Raw genomic sequence first — 15,569 nt, forward strand, 5'->3', positions numbered from 1 at the left:
GTACATACACACAATGGAATACTACAAAAAAATTCAAGAATAATGACAAAATTATGAACCAACTCACGACATGGATGGATCTGGAGGACATTAAGCTGAGTGAAATACATCAATCACAAAAGGACAGATATTGTATGAGACCACTATTATAAACCAACAACAAAAGGTTCACACAAAAAAAACATATTAAAAAAAAAAAAACAACACGTATATATGGGAAAAAAAAAAATCCTTTGATGGTTACCAGGGATGAGAGGGGGAGAGAGGGGAAATTACCAAATAGCTAGAAGACATGTGTTAATATTGGTGAAGGGAAAGGCAATACATAACATGGGAGAAATTGAAGCTGAGAACTAATAGGTTCTTGCCCAGCAGATTAGCAAACTGAAGTCAGCCAGACTCGGGGTTGGAAGAACAGAAAGATTTATTCACAGTTTGCAAACTGGGAGGCAGGCAGGGTCTCAGGGACTAAGGCTGCCAGCTCCCTGAACTAAGGAAGATCTGCTCATTATATAGGGAGTGACATACATGTTCAAGAACAGTGAAGGGAGGATCTTCAGTCCTGCGATGCGTGCATAGTCCACATGACTTTTGTGAATGAGTTCTTGCGCACGGCTCTGAAAATACTGCACACAGCCCTAAAAAAATGGCAATGGCTTGCTACTGCGACCACGGGAAGGTCACATAGCAGGTAAATTTGGAGTTGGTGTGCCTGCGCCTCAGCCTCCTGCCAGGAGAAGAGATGAAACCCAGTGAATCAACCAATCATAGTGAAGTGTTGTAAAAACTGTAACAAAAATGTATCAAGAGTAGGCTTTTCTGAAAAACAAGTATTACAGATGGTAGATAACCTTCTGCCAGCTTCAAAATCAGCACAACATGACCAAAGCAAGAGAGGGCAGTGAGGGAAACACAAGAGTAAAGAGCAAGTACAGAAACTACTATATTAACAAATAATAGTTTACAAATGGATATATAGGTCGGCACTTTTTGGGTGGTTATATAGGTAGATAGATATGACAAGAGGTGTGTGAGGGTGTAAGGGCACACTCACCATCAGATACAGGTTTGGTGGTGAATATTTCTACATACATGACTGTAGGTGCTCCTTATACATTAATATAGACAATACAGCGCACTAGGGCCACAGTCAGGAAAACCTCTTAGACATAACCAAACACCTGGCAAGGTTAAGGCAAAGGACTATCAGCTCGGGAGACATCAGTAGTGTCTGGGGTTTTAAATGCTTGCGAGCGGCCATCTAAGATAAAACTACTAGTCTCATTCCATCTGCAACAAAGGAGAATGAAGAAAACTGAAGACTCAAGGAAGCAATTAGTTCAGAGGACTAATGAACTACATGAACCACCGCCTATACGACCCAGAAACCAAAAGAACTAGATGGCGCCTGGCTACCATTACCGACTGCACTGACTGGAATCACAAAGGAGGGTCTTGGACAGAGCAGGAGAAAAATGTAGAACACAAAATCAAATTCACAAAAAAGACCAGACTTAGTGGTCTGACGGACTGGAGGAGCCCCAAAGGCAGTGGCCCTAAACACCCTTCTAACCCGGAATTGATGCCACTCCCAGAGGCCATCTTTCAAGCCAAACAACAGACAAGCCCGTAAAACAAACAATAACACCCAAAAAGAACATGGTCCTTAGATCGATCAATTATACAAGATCAAAAGGGCAATATTTGCCCCAAAGCAAAGATATGCAGGCAGTAAAGGGTAGAAAATCAGGATAAAAGGGAACAGGGAACTCAGGGCGAAAATGGGGAGAGTGCTGACACACTGTGGGGAATGAAACCAAGGCCATGTAACACTTTATGCACAAACTACTGAATGGGAATCTAATTTGCTCTGTAAACTTCCACCTTCTGCACAATTTAAAGGAAGACATAAAAATATGGATTTTTTCCAATCACAACCAGGAGAAACTCTCTAGTCTCCCTCACTCCCCCATAGTCTCAATATTACTACTTCACTAGGTATCAATCCTACACTTGTCTTATAATTAAAAATAATCAGGCCCCTACTTATTTCTTTATGTTCAGAGTTGACTCGACGGCAACAGGTATGTTATGTGATCATGAAAACCCAAGAATTTGACTACACTATTAGAGAGTGCTCTCTCATAACACTCTTATAAAACCCAAAATTTTAAAGAAAAACTGTGTTTGTTATTAATCCTATAACATTCACCTACAGAGAATCATGACTATTACCCCCAAATTAATACATCCCAGTACTTTGTCACTTAATAATGGTATCAAAGGATTTATGTGGCAGTTCATTCACAATTGCTCCTCATGATGTCTGCTTTCTTTTTATCCCATGTATACTTTCAGAAACTTTTGAGTCTCCAAATTCTAATATTCTAAGAATTAAAGAGCAAGTCTAAATTCATCTAAGCGAACTGGTTGCACAGTGGTTAAGTGTTCAGCTGCTAATCAAAAGGTCCACCAACCGTTCCTTGGAAACCCTGTAGGGCAGTTCTACTCCGACCTATAGGGTTGCTATCAGTCAAAATTGACTCAACGGCAACGGGTCAAACTGAAAAAGATGACAAACACTTCAACTTTTATACTTCCAGAATGGTTGCATATTTAGTTTATTCTCAAGAACATTTCCAATCTCTTTTTCCTCTAGATACCTCACGTTCAATATCTGGAATATTCATTATCTCAGCCTCTGTGGTTACATGTTGCACAGGAAAGCAAGAGTTATAAATAAATCATTTTAAATACATATCCATTAATAAAACGATCACTTACAAAATGGTTTTCCCACCCCAACCACACATACCCTCATATCAACACTAGTGTGGATGTCTGCATCATGCCATTAGTCTCTCACTGGCTGTTGATATTATAAACATCTGATGATACAATCCAAGCACGAGGGAAAAGGACTGCAAATTAAATTGCATTGGCAAAATATGCAAGATTTCCTAAAGTTAATGAAAAGGTGTTGGAAACCACTTGAAGAGTCTTGAGCAAATAAGAGTTAGATCAGTTGATAACTGAAAAAGAAAACCAAAGATGACACTAGATTTGAATGTCAAAAGACTAAGGAAGGTCTTTGGGTAACTGAAGAAACCTTCAAACATTTTTGCAAAAATGACCTTCACTGTAATTATGCTGCAGAAGTGAGAAATGACAACATTTGTCTTATATGCTGATTTCAGAGCCTAAACATGCAGAAGATGCAACTCCACTGTAAAAACCTGGTCCCAAAGTAGACTCAATTTAAAAAGTTAGCTTCCATTTATTTTCTAAAGGGGTAAAAAATAAGTAAATTCATACATTAATAAACCAAATGCTTAATAATGAAATTCACAATTTAAGTCATGGTAGAAACAGCATATTTTTGACAGAGGTACCAATTAAATGCACCGCCAAGAGACAGCTCAAAAGAACTAGTAAAACTATCGGCAAAAATAGAGAGAAAAGACTTTCTTGAAGTTAGAACACCACCATTATCATTCTGCCTTTCTACAGACAGACATAAAAGTCAAACTGAGGGACTACTGACCTATCATCTTCCAGCAGGCAATCTACAAAATTTTCACTAACTTGTTGAACAACTGACTCACTGCACTGCTAAATTTCATCTAATCAAAAGAACATGCAGGCTTTCAATTGGGATTCTCTACAAAAGGCAACCTTTGTGATAAATGAACCACCAGAGAAGATTCTATATAACTTACCATTGTGTATTGCATTCAGCAACTCTGAGAAAGCTTTTAAGTAAGGAAAAAAGGACTTGAGGTTAAGATCATTCTCAAACACACAAAAGAAATACATAGGCATAGACTGAATCAATATAATAAAATCTCTTTAAGTCTATCACGTATCAGTGCTTAAATCACCTAAACTGCAAGTTTGGCTCAGTGTATACACAGTATAAATTTCTTAATATTGTATTTCATTTGCCAATACATTATCTAAATTTAGATCGAAATGCTAGACATATTGTCATACTGATGGCAATAATTTCCTTAGTAATAAATAAATATATATGTATTTTAATTACTTTTAAAAAAGAACTTTAGTAGTCTACCTATGTAATGTTTGACTAAAAAGAGTCTGTATAGGATGCAATTCTGCATAGGCAAATTCACCTTAGGTCATACTCAACGATGTTTATCACAAAGAAAAATTTCATTAAATCATCTAACCCTATCAAACATTCTCATTTCCTAGACTGCTGTATAATAAGGTCTCAACATATGTAGAGGTCTAAGCAAGAAAGCTACTTAATACATGATTTTTTTTTTAATTATATGAACATTAAGACTAATGGAGAACAAAATTCTGAAAAAATCAGGGAATAGAAGCCACAATTCTGCCAACAGAAGTACCATAGGCTAATGATAATTAAAATAAGACCACAATTTGACAGTAATACAGATACTGAACACAAGACAAGTAGTATCTTTGTACAAAAAAGAAATCTATTCAATTAAGAACCATCTGCATTTTGAAAAATCTAAACGCAGAGATTCAGAGGTGGCACAATATATTAGAAAAAGCACTACAGTAAGAGTCAAAAAGCCTGGGTTACCAACCCAGTTCGACGACTTACTAGTTGTTGGACAAGCTCCATCATGCCGATACTGCATGGAAATTTCTGTTGGGAGGGAGGAGAAAGGAAATCAGCCAAGAAGTTGCCAGTGTCTTAAGGGAAGAAAAAGAAATAGGCCAGAAAATCAGGAAAACATTCACCTGAATAGTCCAAACAGAATGGCAGAAACAGAAATTATAAGCCAGTAACTGGGACTTGAGGGGCAGGAGAACCAAAGGTAGTGGAATTCTCAGAAATCTAAAGTGTGGAAATGTATGCGTATATGCACGTGTGCGCAAAGAGTGAGGAAAACACGTTAGGTCTTCAGATGAATCCATGTAACAAGTGTTTAAGAATAAATGGCTCTGCTAATAAAGAGGGAGTATAGTTTTTTATAGTTAGGAAATGTGATAAGCTAATGTGCCTTTATATGATACATAAGACCCAAACAGTTTAGTAAAAACATCTGAATGCCGTAGTCAATTAGAGATTATAATTTTAGTATAATTATTTAGTTTATGTATGAACAGAGATCCATTATGACATATAATAGAATAAAACTCATTAAACTATACCCAGCTCACTATCTTATACCTGTCATTTTTGAGGAAGGTAATGAATAAATAAGACATTATTATGACTTTTTTATCCAGCCCAAATGAAGGAACAAGCAGAGCATGGCCTGAGGCAATAAAATACTGCAAATGACAAAAAGGCTTAGAAAATCGGAGATAAGTTTCTACACTGCATTTCAAGAGAGGAAATAATTGATAAAACCAGGACCAAGGCTGTGACTCAAAGGACCTATCTAGCCTTCTTATCCTGGAAACAACTGGTACTCTCTTCCAAATAACACTGTTGGCAAAAAAATTTTAAGAGGCGGGGGATAGCTAGGAATGACCTGGACATTATCTTAACCAAAAATATGGTCCCTAGGAACCAAATGTACAGAGTCTCCAAGGAAACCGTCACTCACATCTGCCTACATATATACCTCAAAAGCCTCGTCTTATCATGGACCCACTTGGAGTAACCTGAGTTAACAAGAGACACAAAGCAAGGTAGAAAAGTCAGCATTCAATTTCAATTGCTGTAATTTTAAAAAGAATTTTATATTAGATGCTGTTAGATATCAAACATTCGTATCGACTTAGAAGAATTGTCTAGTAACAATGTAGGTTTTGTCCTCTCCAGATGACACTCAAAAATTAGACACAACAGAGAATTTTCCACCTTAATGCCTCATTAACAACTCTAATACAAGTGAGATTATAAAAGGTGGGTGGAGGGGCCCTACTGAAGAGACTGACATGGTATATTGTAAGGAAATGGTACCTTTTTGGAATCATGCTGAAAAAAAACCAAAGGACACTTGTAATAGCAGAAGGATTTTCAATGGGGGGAAAAATGGGAATAATGCTATTCTGGCTTTTGAGCTAAAAACACTTTTAGAGAAAGGCAGCCATGACATAAGGTCAGTAAATCTTCAAATCATCAAAGACCAAAACAAAATCATGGAAGCAAATTCCAAGACATATCTTTGTCCCAGCAGTGTCTAATGTCCTTTACAAGCCAATATAATCAATACAGATAAAATAATGTTATCATTAATTATGATCAATAACTGCACCTATTCCTTTGTCTATAATACCTCATTAGTAACTCTACTGTTGAGAGGTTATTGGACTAATCTTTGTGTCTTTATGATTCCTGTATTTGTTTATAGAATCACTCCCTATTTCTATTTTACCAGGCAAAGACTTCTCAATTTCATTTTACCAGCATAAATAACTATGACATTAATAGGGATTTTTTAGTAAACATTCTTTAATAATTATAAGGGTTCAAGTTCCAATTTCATAAACATATTTTAGTAGAGGCCAGAACAAGCTTTTCTTGAAATGATCTGTTCATATTAACAATTTGTCTCTGTGGAATCTTTAAAACTTTTAAGATTAAAAACATAGAATCATAACCAAAGGAGTACCTTCCCAGAATCTCATTTGTAGCACTTATCACCACTAAATAATTTCATCACGTAAACACATTTCAAGTATCTTAGAAAGGTATGGCGGTATTATATTAAAGAACTGGAGACTAAGGTTTTTTAAAAATATGTAAGTGTGTACTTTGAAAGATCATAGTACACCCAAAATCTCTAAAGCAATTTGATGAAAAGAAGTTAATACTAAACCATCAAACCAAAAAAACCAAACCCAGTGCCGTCGAGTGGATTCCAACTCATAGCGACCCTATAGAACAGAGTAGAACTGCCCCACAGGGTTTCCAAGGAGCGCCTGGCAGATTTGAACTGCCGACCCTTTGGTTAGCAGCCATAGCACTTAACCACTACGCCACGAGGGTTTCCACTAAACCATCAACTACTTGTTATTCAATGACTACAGACTTTTTGCAGAGAAAATAACAAGATGTTGATTTCTGTGAAGAAAACGATGTTGTCAACTTCCACTTTAGTAAACCATAAACTCTTATAATGTAGTTGAAATAAATTGGGAAAAGGAAGAAGACAAGTAAGACACTTCAGTTCTTCCAAAAGCTATACTAATTCCTGATGTTTCAAAAGACTGGGTGCCTAGCTTTCAGATAAACAAAATTCCAAAAGAATATATGTAGGAAATATTCAATCAAAAACATAACACAATCTATAAGCAAAAAAAAAACTAAACCCTTAGCAATCACTTAAAACACCACACTAATTTTCCATTTTGTATAAGTCACTATAAAACAGTAGTCCATTTATCAGGAATTACTTCAACTTAAATTTTAATACACACCTTGAATCAAACTAGAAGTTTACAGGTCTTTTCTGGGTTTCTATTGATTTGATTTAGGACTCCTATCTTGCTACATACATACACTTTTGATTTGAACATATCATGAGAGAATTTTGGATATTGTTAGAAGTGATGCTAACAATTTCAAGAGAGAATCGTATCATGGGGATATGATTTTACTGCTTTATGTCCTACTCATGGTAAAAAAAAAAAAAAAAGAGGAGAAATAATAGTAAGAACAACAATAACAGCAGCAGCAGCTGCTCTGCCTATTTCACAAAACTGTTCCAAGGATTAAATGAGATAAAAATGAAAGAGTTCTTTAAAATTTGTTAAGTGCTCTCAAATATAAAATATTGCCAATACTATAAGTTGACCCATCCTGCCCTATGCAATCACCATTACCTCTAACTATTAAACAGAAGTTTCTTGTTTCTATTAAGCTTATCCCCCCAATATATCTTTCCTTTCTGGGAATACTGTTGGCCTTCTTTTCTGCCTACTCCAAAGCACAATTCAAATCCCATCTTCTTCATGGTCCTTTCCAACTTAGTCATAAGTCTCCATCCTGAACAGTCTTGTTACACTACATTGAAAAGCTTTACGAATAAATCATTTCACTTACAACCTGGCCGAAACACTTGGAAAGCAAGAACAAAATCACACAACATACTACTAACCAGGTGCTTGCTATTCACTCAGTGATTACTAATGATATTCATTTTTACAAAAAATGTATTTAGCATTTATTACATTCAAAGCACTGAGGTGACAGTAAGAATACAGTGGTGAACATGACAAACACAGCTCCTAACTTCATGGGGCTAATATGTAGTGGATGTTATAGTTCTATCTTCATGGTCAACAGGTACTTACAAAGGTCACCTTCACCATTACTAAATTATCAACCTGTCATGAAAGCAAATGAATCTTTTTAAAAGGGCATCATGAAAAACATTTGATAATGTAGTACACAGTCCACATTTTCTCCCTCCTACATATATACTGGTGTGAGGGGTGATTTCCTATTTTTACAATTACTAAATTTTTTTTTTTTTTCAATTTAAAATTAGCCCAAAGGAAACATTAACTTTCCTATACTAGTAGTAGGAAACACTATTACTGAAAGTTAAGTTATTGGTCCAACAGACTCTCACGGATCCCTCTGCAGAAAGCATGACTTGCATTGTACTAGTGTGCCTTTAGACCCTCATCAATAATATCCCTTGGACTTTATAATTAACACAGATCTGGAATTAGGGAAAATGAACAGCTTCACCACTTAGAGCTATGTGAACTGTCTCAGTTTCCCGTTCTATATAAGTAATAATACTTAATGTTTATATTAAGCGTATATTCAACTTGTATTAAGTGTGTAGTACACAGAGAGTTCAACAGCACTTGGCAATTCTTACTATTGTACTTGGGAATAATTGTTAAATATTCATGGCAGTAAGCCAGCTTTTTCTGGGTAAGGACAGACTTTAGTATTAAGTTTATCAGTAAAAGAATGTCCCGTTCTACTCTTAAAACTTTTATCAATATGTATAAAATTAAAGAATATATTAATCTCAGATAATTTTGAGTAATATTATTCCATAATTATACCTTTAACAAGCCATATACAACCTTCAGGGTGATTTTTAAACACAAATTTAAAGAAAAAATTCTGGCAAGTCCTAAATTTGTTATTTACTTTTGTCAAACAACAACAGCTATGGGTATGTCTCTCAAATTACTGTTTACCTAATGGTGAGGAAAATGGATACAAATTCCTATTTTTTCTACTCTAAATGTACCACAGGCATTGACCTCCACAAGAATTGATAGTAAGAGACACTATTTCCCACAGCTAAAATCTCCAAAATCTTTTAACAGGTAGAAAAGTCTATCAAGAATATAAGTCAATATGTAATTCCATTAATTTGAAGAGATGTGTTTCAAAAAACATTTCAGTCGCAATTTCTGAAATTCAAGAATTTTCAGACTACGCTTGCATGTATATAAAATCAGGAGGCTCTCTCCACAAAGGCAAATTTAGGCTCTTGCTAAAAATAAACTCACAATTTTTCTGAGTAAATCTGTCTAAATATACTTTTTGTGACTAGGGGCTAAGGCTAATTGCTAAGCGCTTCTGGGCTCAAAAGAAACATAGCGTATAAATTCCAGTGTGCAATTATTTAAATCTCTTCAATGAACTTTTTCTCACTGCAATTTTATCTTTTCCCTCTAGAACAGTGGTTGTCAACTAGAGGTGATTTAGCTTCCAAGGTAACATTTTAACAATGTTTGGAGACAGTTTTGACTGGGGGGGAAGGGAGCTGGCGATTCTGCTAAATATCCTACAATGCACAAGACAACACAGAACAACAAAGAATTATTCAGTCCAAAATGTCAATAATGCTAAGGTTGAAATACTCTACTCTAGGTCCATCCTTAGTGCTGCTAATGAAACAATCCCTTCAAAGCTTCCATTCTTTTCTGCAAAAAGCTCGGGAAAGACGGCCCTGGCTGTGTGACATTGGGCAACTATTTGACCTAAGCCTCAGTTTTGTTCAGCTGTAAAATGGAGGCATTAATAGCCATTACTTCAAACAGTTGTTGTTAGGCCTAAACTAGATAATAAATATAAGCACTCAACATAGCCTGGCACATAAGAAATGGTACTTAACAGTTACTATTTCTCACATCTGAGCTTTACACATGCTCTTTTCTCACTCAGAACAGTCTTTCTTATAATTTTAAAATTTGAAACTAACAGGCTTTAAAAAATAATTTGTTTACTGAAGCTAGTATCTGCACAACTATTAAAACATCCTAAGATTCTGCATTTATAAAATATACATGAACTTTCTTCAAACTGTTTTTATTTTCTTATACCATTTCCTATCTATACAACCCCAACAGCTAACATAGCTGATTAAAATTCATAGTAGTTTATCTTAGCCAAAATATTATTTCTATAATCAGAAATCTATACTCAAATGAGAGGTGTGAAGTTTACAATCAATACTTATTTAAAACCACACACCTCAAATTCAAGATGCAGTATCAAAATATATATAAACGCTGTTAAGTTTCTACTTAAAACATACATCTTCAAGAATTGAAAAACTGATCATACAAAAAGCATCCCAGTGGTGTGAATAACAACTTCTATAACCTCACTCATACTCTAATAAAGAAAATTATAAAAATTATTAAAAATATTTTAAAACAAAAAGTCATTGTATCTCCTAAAATGTGTTTTTTTTTTAATATTACATACATTTAAATTATTTTAAATTAAATATTTAGAAATATTTCAGATAGAGTAATTCAAGTAGTATTTGGGTGATGAATTATTTAGAAAATGAACACTAAATGAAGCTTAGAGAAAAGGAGTTCAAAAACAAACACCAACCAAAAATATAGTACAAAAACTCTCACACCTTAATAGTGAATCATTGGTTCGTTTTTAGAATACTGTGCAGGTGAGACAAAAACAAAAATAGGAAATAGACTCTAGGTGTTTCATAAGAAATGGATGACCAATAAACTGTTTAGCCTATATTTAGTTAAGTAACGTTAGTGTCAAACATATTTTTCCAAATACCAAATTTTCTAAGACTTTAAGACATTTTTATTTATTCTTTATTAACAGATAATTAATGTAACTGAGCAATTCAAAGTATACAACAGTTTCAAATATATAATTCTTTACTTTTTGGGATAAAGGAAGGGTGGTGGTGATGGTAGGAGTGAAGGAGAAAAATTACGGGCAAATCCCTACCTGAACCAACTGGAGATGAGCCAACACTAAGACTTTGTAAACTTCCATTCCTGAGCAATGTAGGAGATTTCTGAAGACTACAGCTTGTTACACTCCCTGCAGCTGATGCGACAGACGATGTTGGTGAAGCAGAGGAAACTGAGAGGTGAGAAATATTCTCTTGATTTTTGTTTCCTTTGGGTCTACCAGGTCCATGCTTACTTTGTTTATTTCCTTTTCTTTTCTTTTCCTTCACAGTTTCTTCTTCGATGCCAGAAGTTTGAGCCCGTTTATATCCTGCTGTAGGAAGGCTGGAATTACCCAAATCTCCAGGTGAATTTTCAAAGCTTTTAGGCTGTGAAATAACAGCTGAGGTTGAAGGGAGACCAATTAAGGAACTAAAACTATTTACCGCCCCTTCCTGGCTTCCAGACTCTCCTTTATGTACATCTTTGGTTGATGATGACTGTTGGGAGTGAGTGTAAGTGTCATTACGTAGATCTGAGTCTGTAAAGCTCAAGAAATCCTGGGGAGACTGTACTGAACTTCCAGAAGATGATTTTACACTGCCTGGAGTTCCTGAAAAACTGCCTGTAGTGAAAGAGAAAAAGGGGATAGGAAAGGAAAAAATTGGATGCAAAAATTCCCATAAGCAGCAGACATAATATAATCATCAAAAGAAGAGGTTGAAAATACATTATCAACTAGAAAAACTAGGACACACCACTATGTAACAAAGCTAGATTTGAAAAAGGTTATCACTGAAAACAAGTTTATTTATAAAATCATCTTAAGAAACAGTTATTTTAGAAGTATCAGATTAAATATTTAATCCTGAATTGCAAATGATACTTGTATAATTACTACAATACGGGTTGTGCTTTATCTAACCTACCTATCACCATAGCACCATTCCTCAATTCTCTCACAAGCCCCCTGTGTATACTTGACGAAGGACTGAGGAACAGCAAGGTCTCCTTTGCCAGCCTTGCAAGGATACAAGACTACAATTTGACTGTACGTGGCATAGACAACTTCTTTTTCAAGTACTGAAGTTATGATTATTAATGTTTCCAACATACAAAAAGAACCAAGGGATGTTTCTTAGGGTAGAAGATTTAACTTCAAGGCTTATCAGTGAGTGCTACTGTTTAGATGAATCTATCCCACCAAAACATGGATTTGATAAAATAATGATTAAATGAAACCTATCACCCAATCCACTTCCACCAGAGTTGCATAAAGAAAACAAATCCACCACTAGCATTCTGCTATTGCTTTTATGAAAAATAATCATGGGAAAGGCGACTTTCACAAATCTTTTTTAAAACTGCTAATTCTCTTCCACTCTGTAGTTTAAAAAACATTAATAGCCCACCATGTCAATGAGATTTAAAAACCACACGTTTCTTATTCACCTGGTAGGAAATTAACATGGCTAGGATGAAAAAATAGTTTGATCCACCATCCTATTTCGCCAACCCTTCTTCATGCTTGCAAAATGAGTACGAAGTGTTTAGACTCAGTTGTAACCACATTTATTATGCTTCATACACTAAACTATATCATCATATTTTAACTAATGTGTTTGGAAATAAAAGCTCAAAATAAAGCGTTTTACTGGAGTGGAGGGAAATTTCAAGCTAGCCAAGCGCAAATTTTATTGCAGAACACATTCGCAAGTAATCATATATAAAGCCATCTAAATATTTACAAGATATTTTTTCCTCATACACAATTTTTTTTTTTTTTAACTAAAGGCTAAGCGTTTTGATTTTTGAATTTTAACCTCTTCCCAAAGGGTTTATTGAAAGAGCATTAGCAGTTTCAAAACTTAACTCATTTAAGGGTACGTGTGCTTTTTAATTCAAATATTATTTCTACTTCTTTTGGCATTTTCAGGCTATGGCTAAATAGAAAAACATACATATTAACAAGCCATTTATATTTTATTATTTACATTACATCAATCATTGAAGGATAGCTGCAATTTGCCACTTAATTAACAGCTATAAAGAAGTTCTTTATCATTCATTCTGATCTGTCACCATCTGTTTTTTTTCTACACTTTTTTTTTCTACAGCTGGTGTTAAAAGCATACTACAGTGTAGCAAATACTTTAAAATATTTAGTAAATGCAATGCTTAACATACCTTTTTTATAATTCACATACTGCCTGCTATGAAAAAAATAAGACTAAGAAATCTCAAAATTCCCCACCTTCAAGTTCTAAAATTTTTATAGACTATAACCTAAGATATGAAAACATAACACATTCTCTACTATGACTTAACGGAGGCTGTAAGGATTTTTCAATGTTGCCAAGTTCAAGAAAATAAAAGATTTCTCTTCTAAATGAATTAGTACTTCGCAGATAGATTAAAAGCTCAAAAATGCAATTTTCATAGTAGAAAACAGTGTCTTAATCATAAAGGAAGCATTGACTAAATTCCCCCAATATCACATTCAAGATGTGAATGGAATTACATTAAAAATTAATTAAGGTTTTATTATTTATTTTATTTTCCAAAATTCTGATAGAACAATAAATGTAAATTTTAGTAAAATACAACAGTAAATTTGGCATTTCATTTCCTGTCAAATTTTGTGTAATGGAAGGCAAAAAAAACCCCTAGGACTTGAAAAAATTCAAGCCCAAAATAACTGCTTGTATAAACTATGAGTATACTTTTAAGTAAGAAGTCAGCAGACTACGTAATCTCTCTACAGATTCAAATTATAACCTGCTAGATTTTGGGTATAATTTTTATTATTGGCAGACACTTGAGTAGGGTTAAAGAAACAATTTTTCTCCCCATATTTACTCCAAGGAAGTCAAAGAAAAAAAAGAAAAGGCATTTATTATAAATTTTACTAACATATTTTTCTCCAGCAGTTTTTACTGTTACGTATCTCAAAATATTTATATGCATGTTAAAAAATGACACAAAGTAAAAACCTAGAACATAGCACTAACGTATTCTAAAGTTTACCTGAGTTAGTCCATAAAATAGGGTTGCTGTATAAAATATGGCATGCCCAGTTATTGTGAATTTTAGTTAAACAACAAATTGTTTTTGCAGTATAAGTATATCCCATGACATATTTGGGACACACTAAAAGATTATTGCTTATCTGAAATTCAAATTTAATTGGGCAGCCTGTATTTTACCTGCTAAGTCTGGCAGCCTTAAAATATATTATATATATAAGCTTAGCAAAATTCTACTTTAAGTTTTAAAATAAAACCATTATTAATCAACAACGATTTACTGAAATCTATGTAGATCCTCTCAGTACTATGTAGGTTACGTTGTACTCTTTGCCTACTAAAAATGTAAACCTTAACTATCTTAATTAATGTTTAATTGGAAAGGTAAATAAACATAACTCATAGAAAAGGATGACTGTTCTATTGAGCAGAAAGGAAAATTTCAGGTTTTATTGTTTTTCTCCTCAATCTTAAACTTTATTCACATCTATTTAAACATTAAAAGCACAGTTCAACTTTGGATGCATAAGCAGAACATAATAAAGAAAACAAAGAACCCAGAAGCATTTTAACAAAATATACTGTTGAAGTAATCTTCCTCATCATTCAATAATCACAAATGATCCCTTAGTTATAAATAAAAGACAAATTCTTTTACAAAACTTAACTAATGTTGATCATCATCAGAACAAGTATTTTAGCTATAATTAATACCTTGCTGAAAAGGACTAGCTGCTGACACAGTTGTTCCTGGGTTTCTTCCACCACCAGGCTTTCTTCCCCTTTGACCTGAGCTGTGAGCTGAAGATTTCTTCCCTTTGCCCTCTGACCCTCTAGCCTCTGAAACATCTTTTCCACTAGAGCCATGGGCAGAGACTTCCTGGAAATTTGCATTTGTAAATCGTGCTGCGGTATCTTCCAAGCGCTTCAATGATCCTGACATGGAGTTGCTGCTAGTGCTTGTATAAGTCTAACATTTTGATTCAGAAAAGGAAGTAAAAGGAAAAAGAACTAGTTAAATTTTGGCTACTGAAAAAAAAAAAAAAGATGGCAAATTAATAACAATAAATAATTACTGGACATCATAAGATACCCATATGAAAGGTATGATTCTAAAAATAAGCCAGTCTACTTAAGAAAATCATTTTAAACTCTTAGTATAACTACTTTTCTTTAGAAAAATGAAGGCAATAGTTTTTAGTATGGCTATTTGAGTATCAAACTGCAGCAATTAGTAAAAGTACATATTAGTCATATTTATTAGATGAATAACAGTAATACTAGAAGTGTGCACTTCTCAGATAACACCATTTTCAGTAAGAACACACTACTTTCTAGACATGAAAGTAAACTGAGCTTTAGTGTTCAAGCACAGCAAAGTGACAATTTAGGAGAATTAGGGTGCTACAAATCCATACATAAGAGTTATAAGAGTAAAAATCTATTCAACAGCAA

At 34.3% G+C, this 15,569-nt stretch overlaps 1 protein-coding gene across 14 annotated transcripts in view; it reads right to left on the reverse strand.

Moving 5' to 3' along the window:
* Nucleotides 1–15,569, reverse strand: part of MLLT10 (MLLT10 histone lysine methyltransferase DOT1L cofactor) — a 301,040-nt gene that overhangs the window by 70,742 nt on the left and 214,729 nt on the right. For 12 of the 14 annotated variants that reach the window (XM_049881865.1, XM_049881866.1, XM_049881870.1 and 9 more), the window contains 4 exons: nucleotides 14,829–15,084; nucleotides 11,144–11,713; nucleotides 4,598–4,642; nucleotides 3,720–3,752 (listed from right to left, as the gene is read on the reverse strand). In XM_049881865.1, the coding sequence (XP_049737822.1) occupies nucleotides 3,720–3,752; nucleotides 4,598–4,642; nucleotides 11,144–11,713; nucleotides 14,829–15,084 (904 nt within the window). The remainder of the gene's footprint in view (nucleotides 1–3,719; nucleotides 3,753–4,597; nucleotides 4,643–11,143; nucleotides 11,714–14,828; nucleotides 15,085–15,569) is intronic. The other 2 variants (XM_049881868.1, XM_049881869.1) reach the window with 2 other exon arrangements.

This window comes from Elephas maximus, chromosome 4, assembly GCF_024166365.1.
Source record: "Elephas maximus indicus isolate mEleMax1 chromosome 4, mEleMax1 primary haplotype, whole genome shotgun sequence".
NCBI lineage: Eukaryota > Metazoa > Chordata > Mammalia > Proboscidea > Elephantidae > Elephas > Elephas maximus.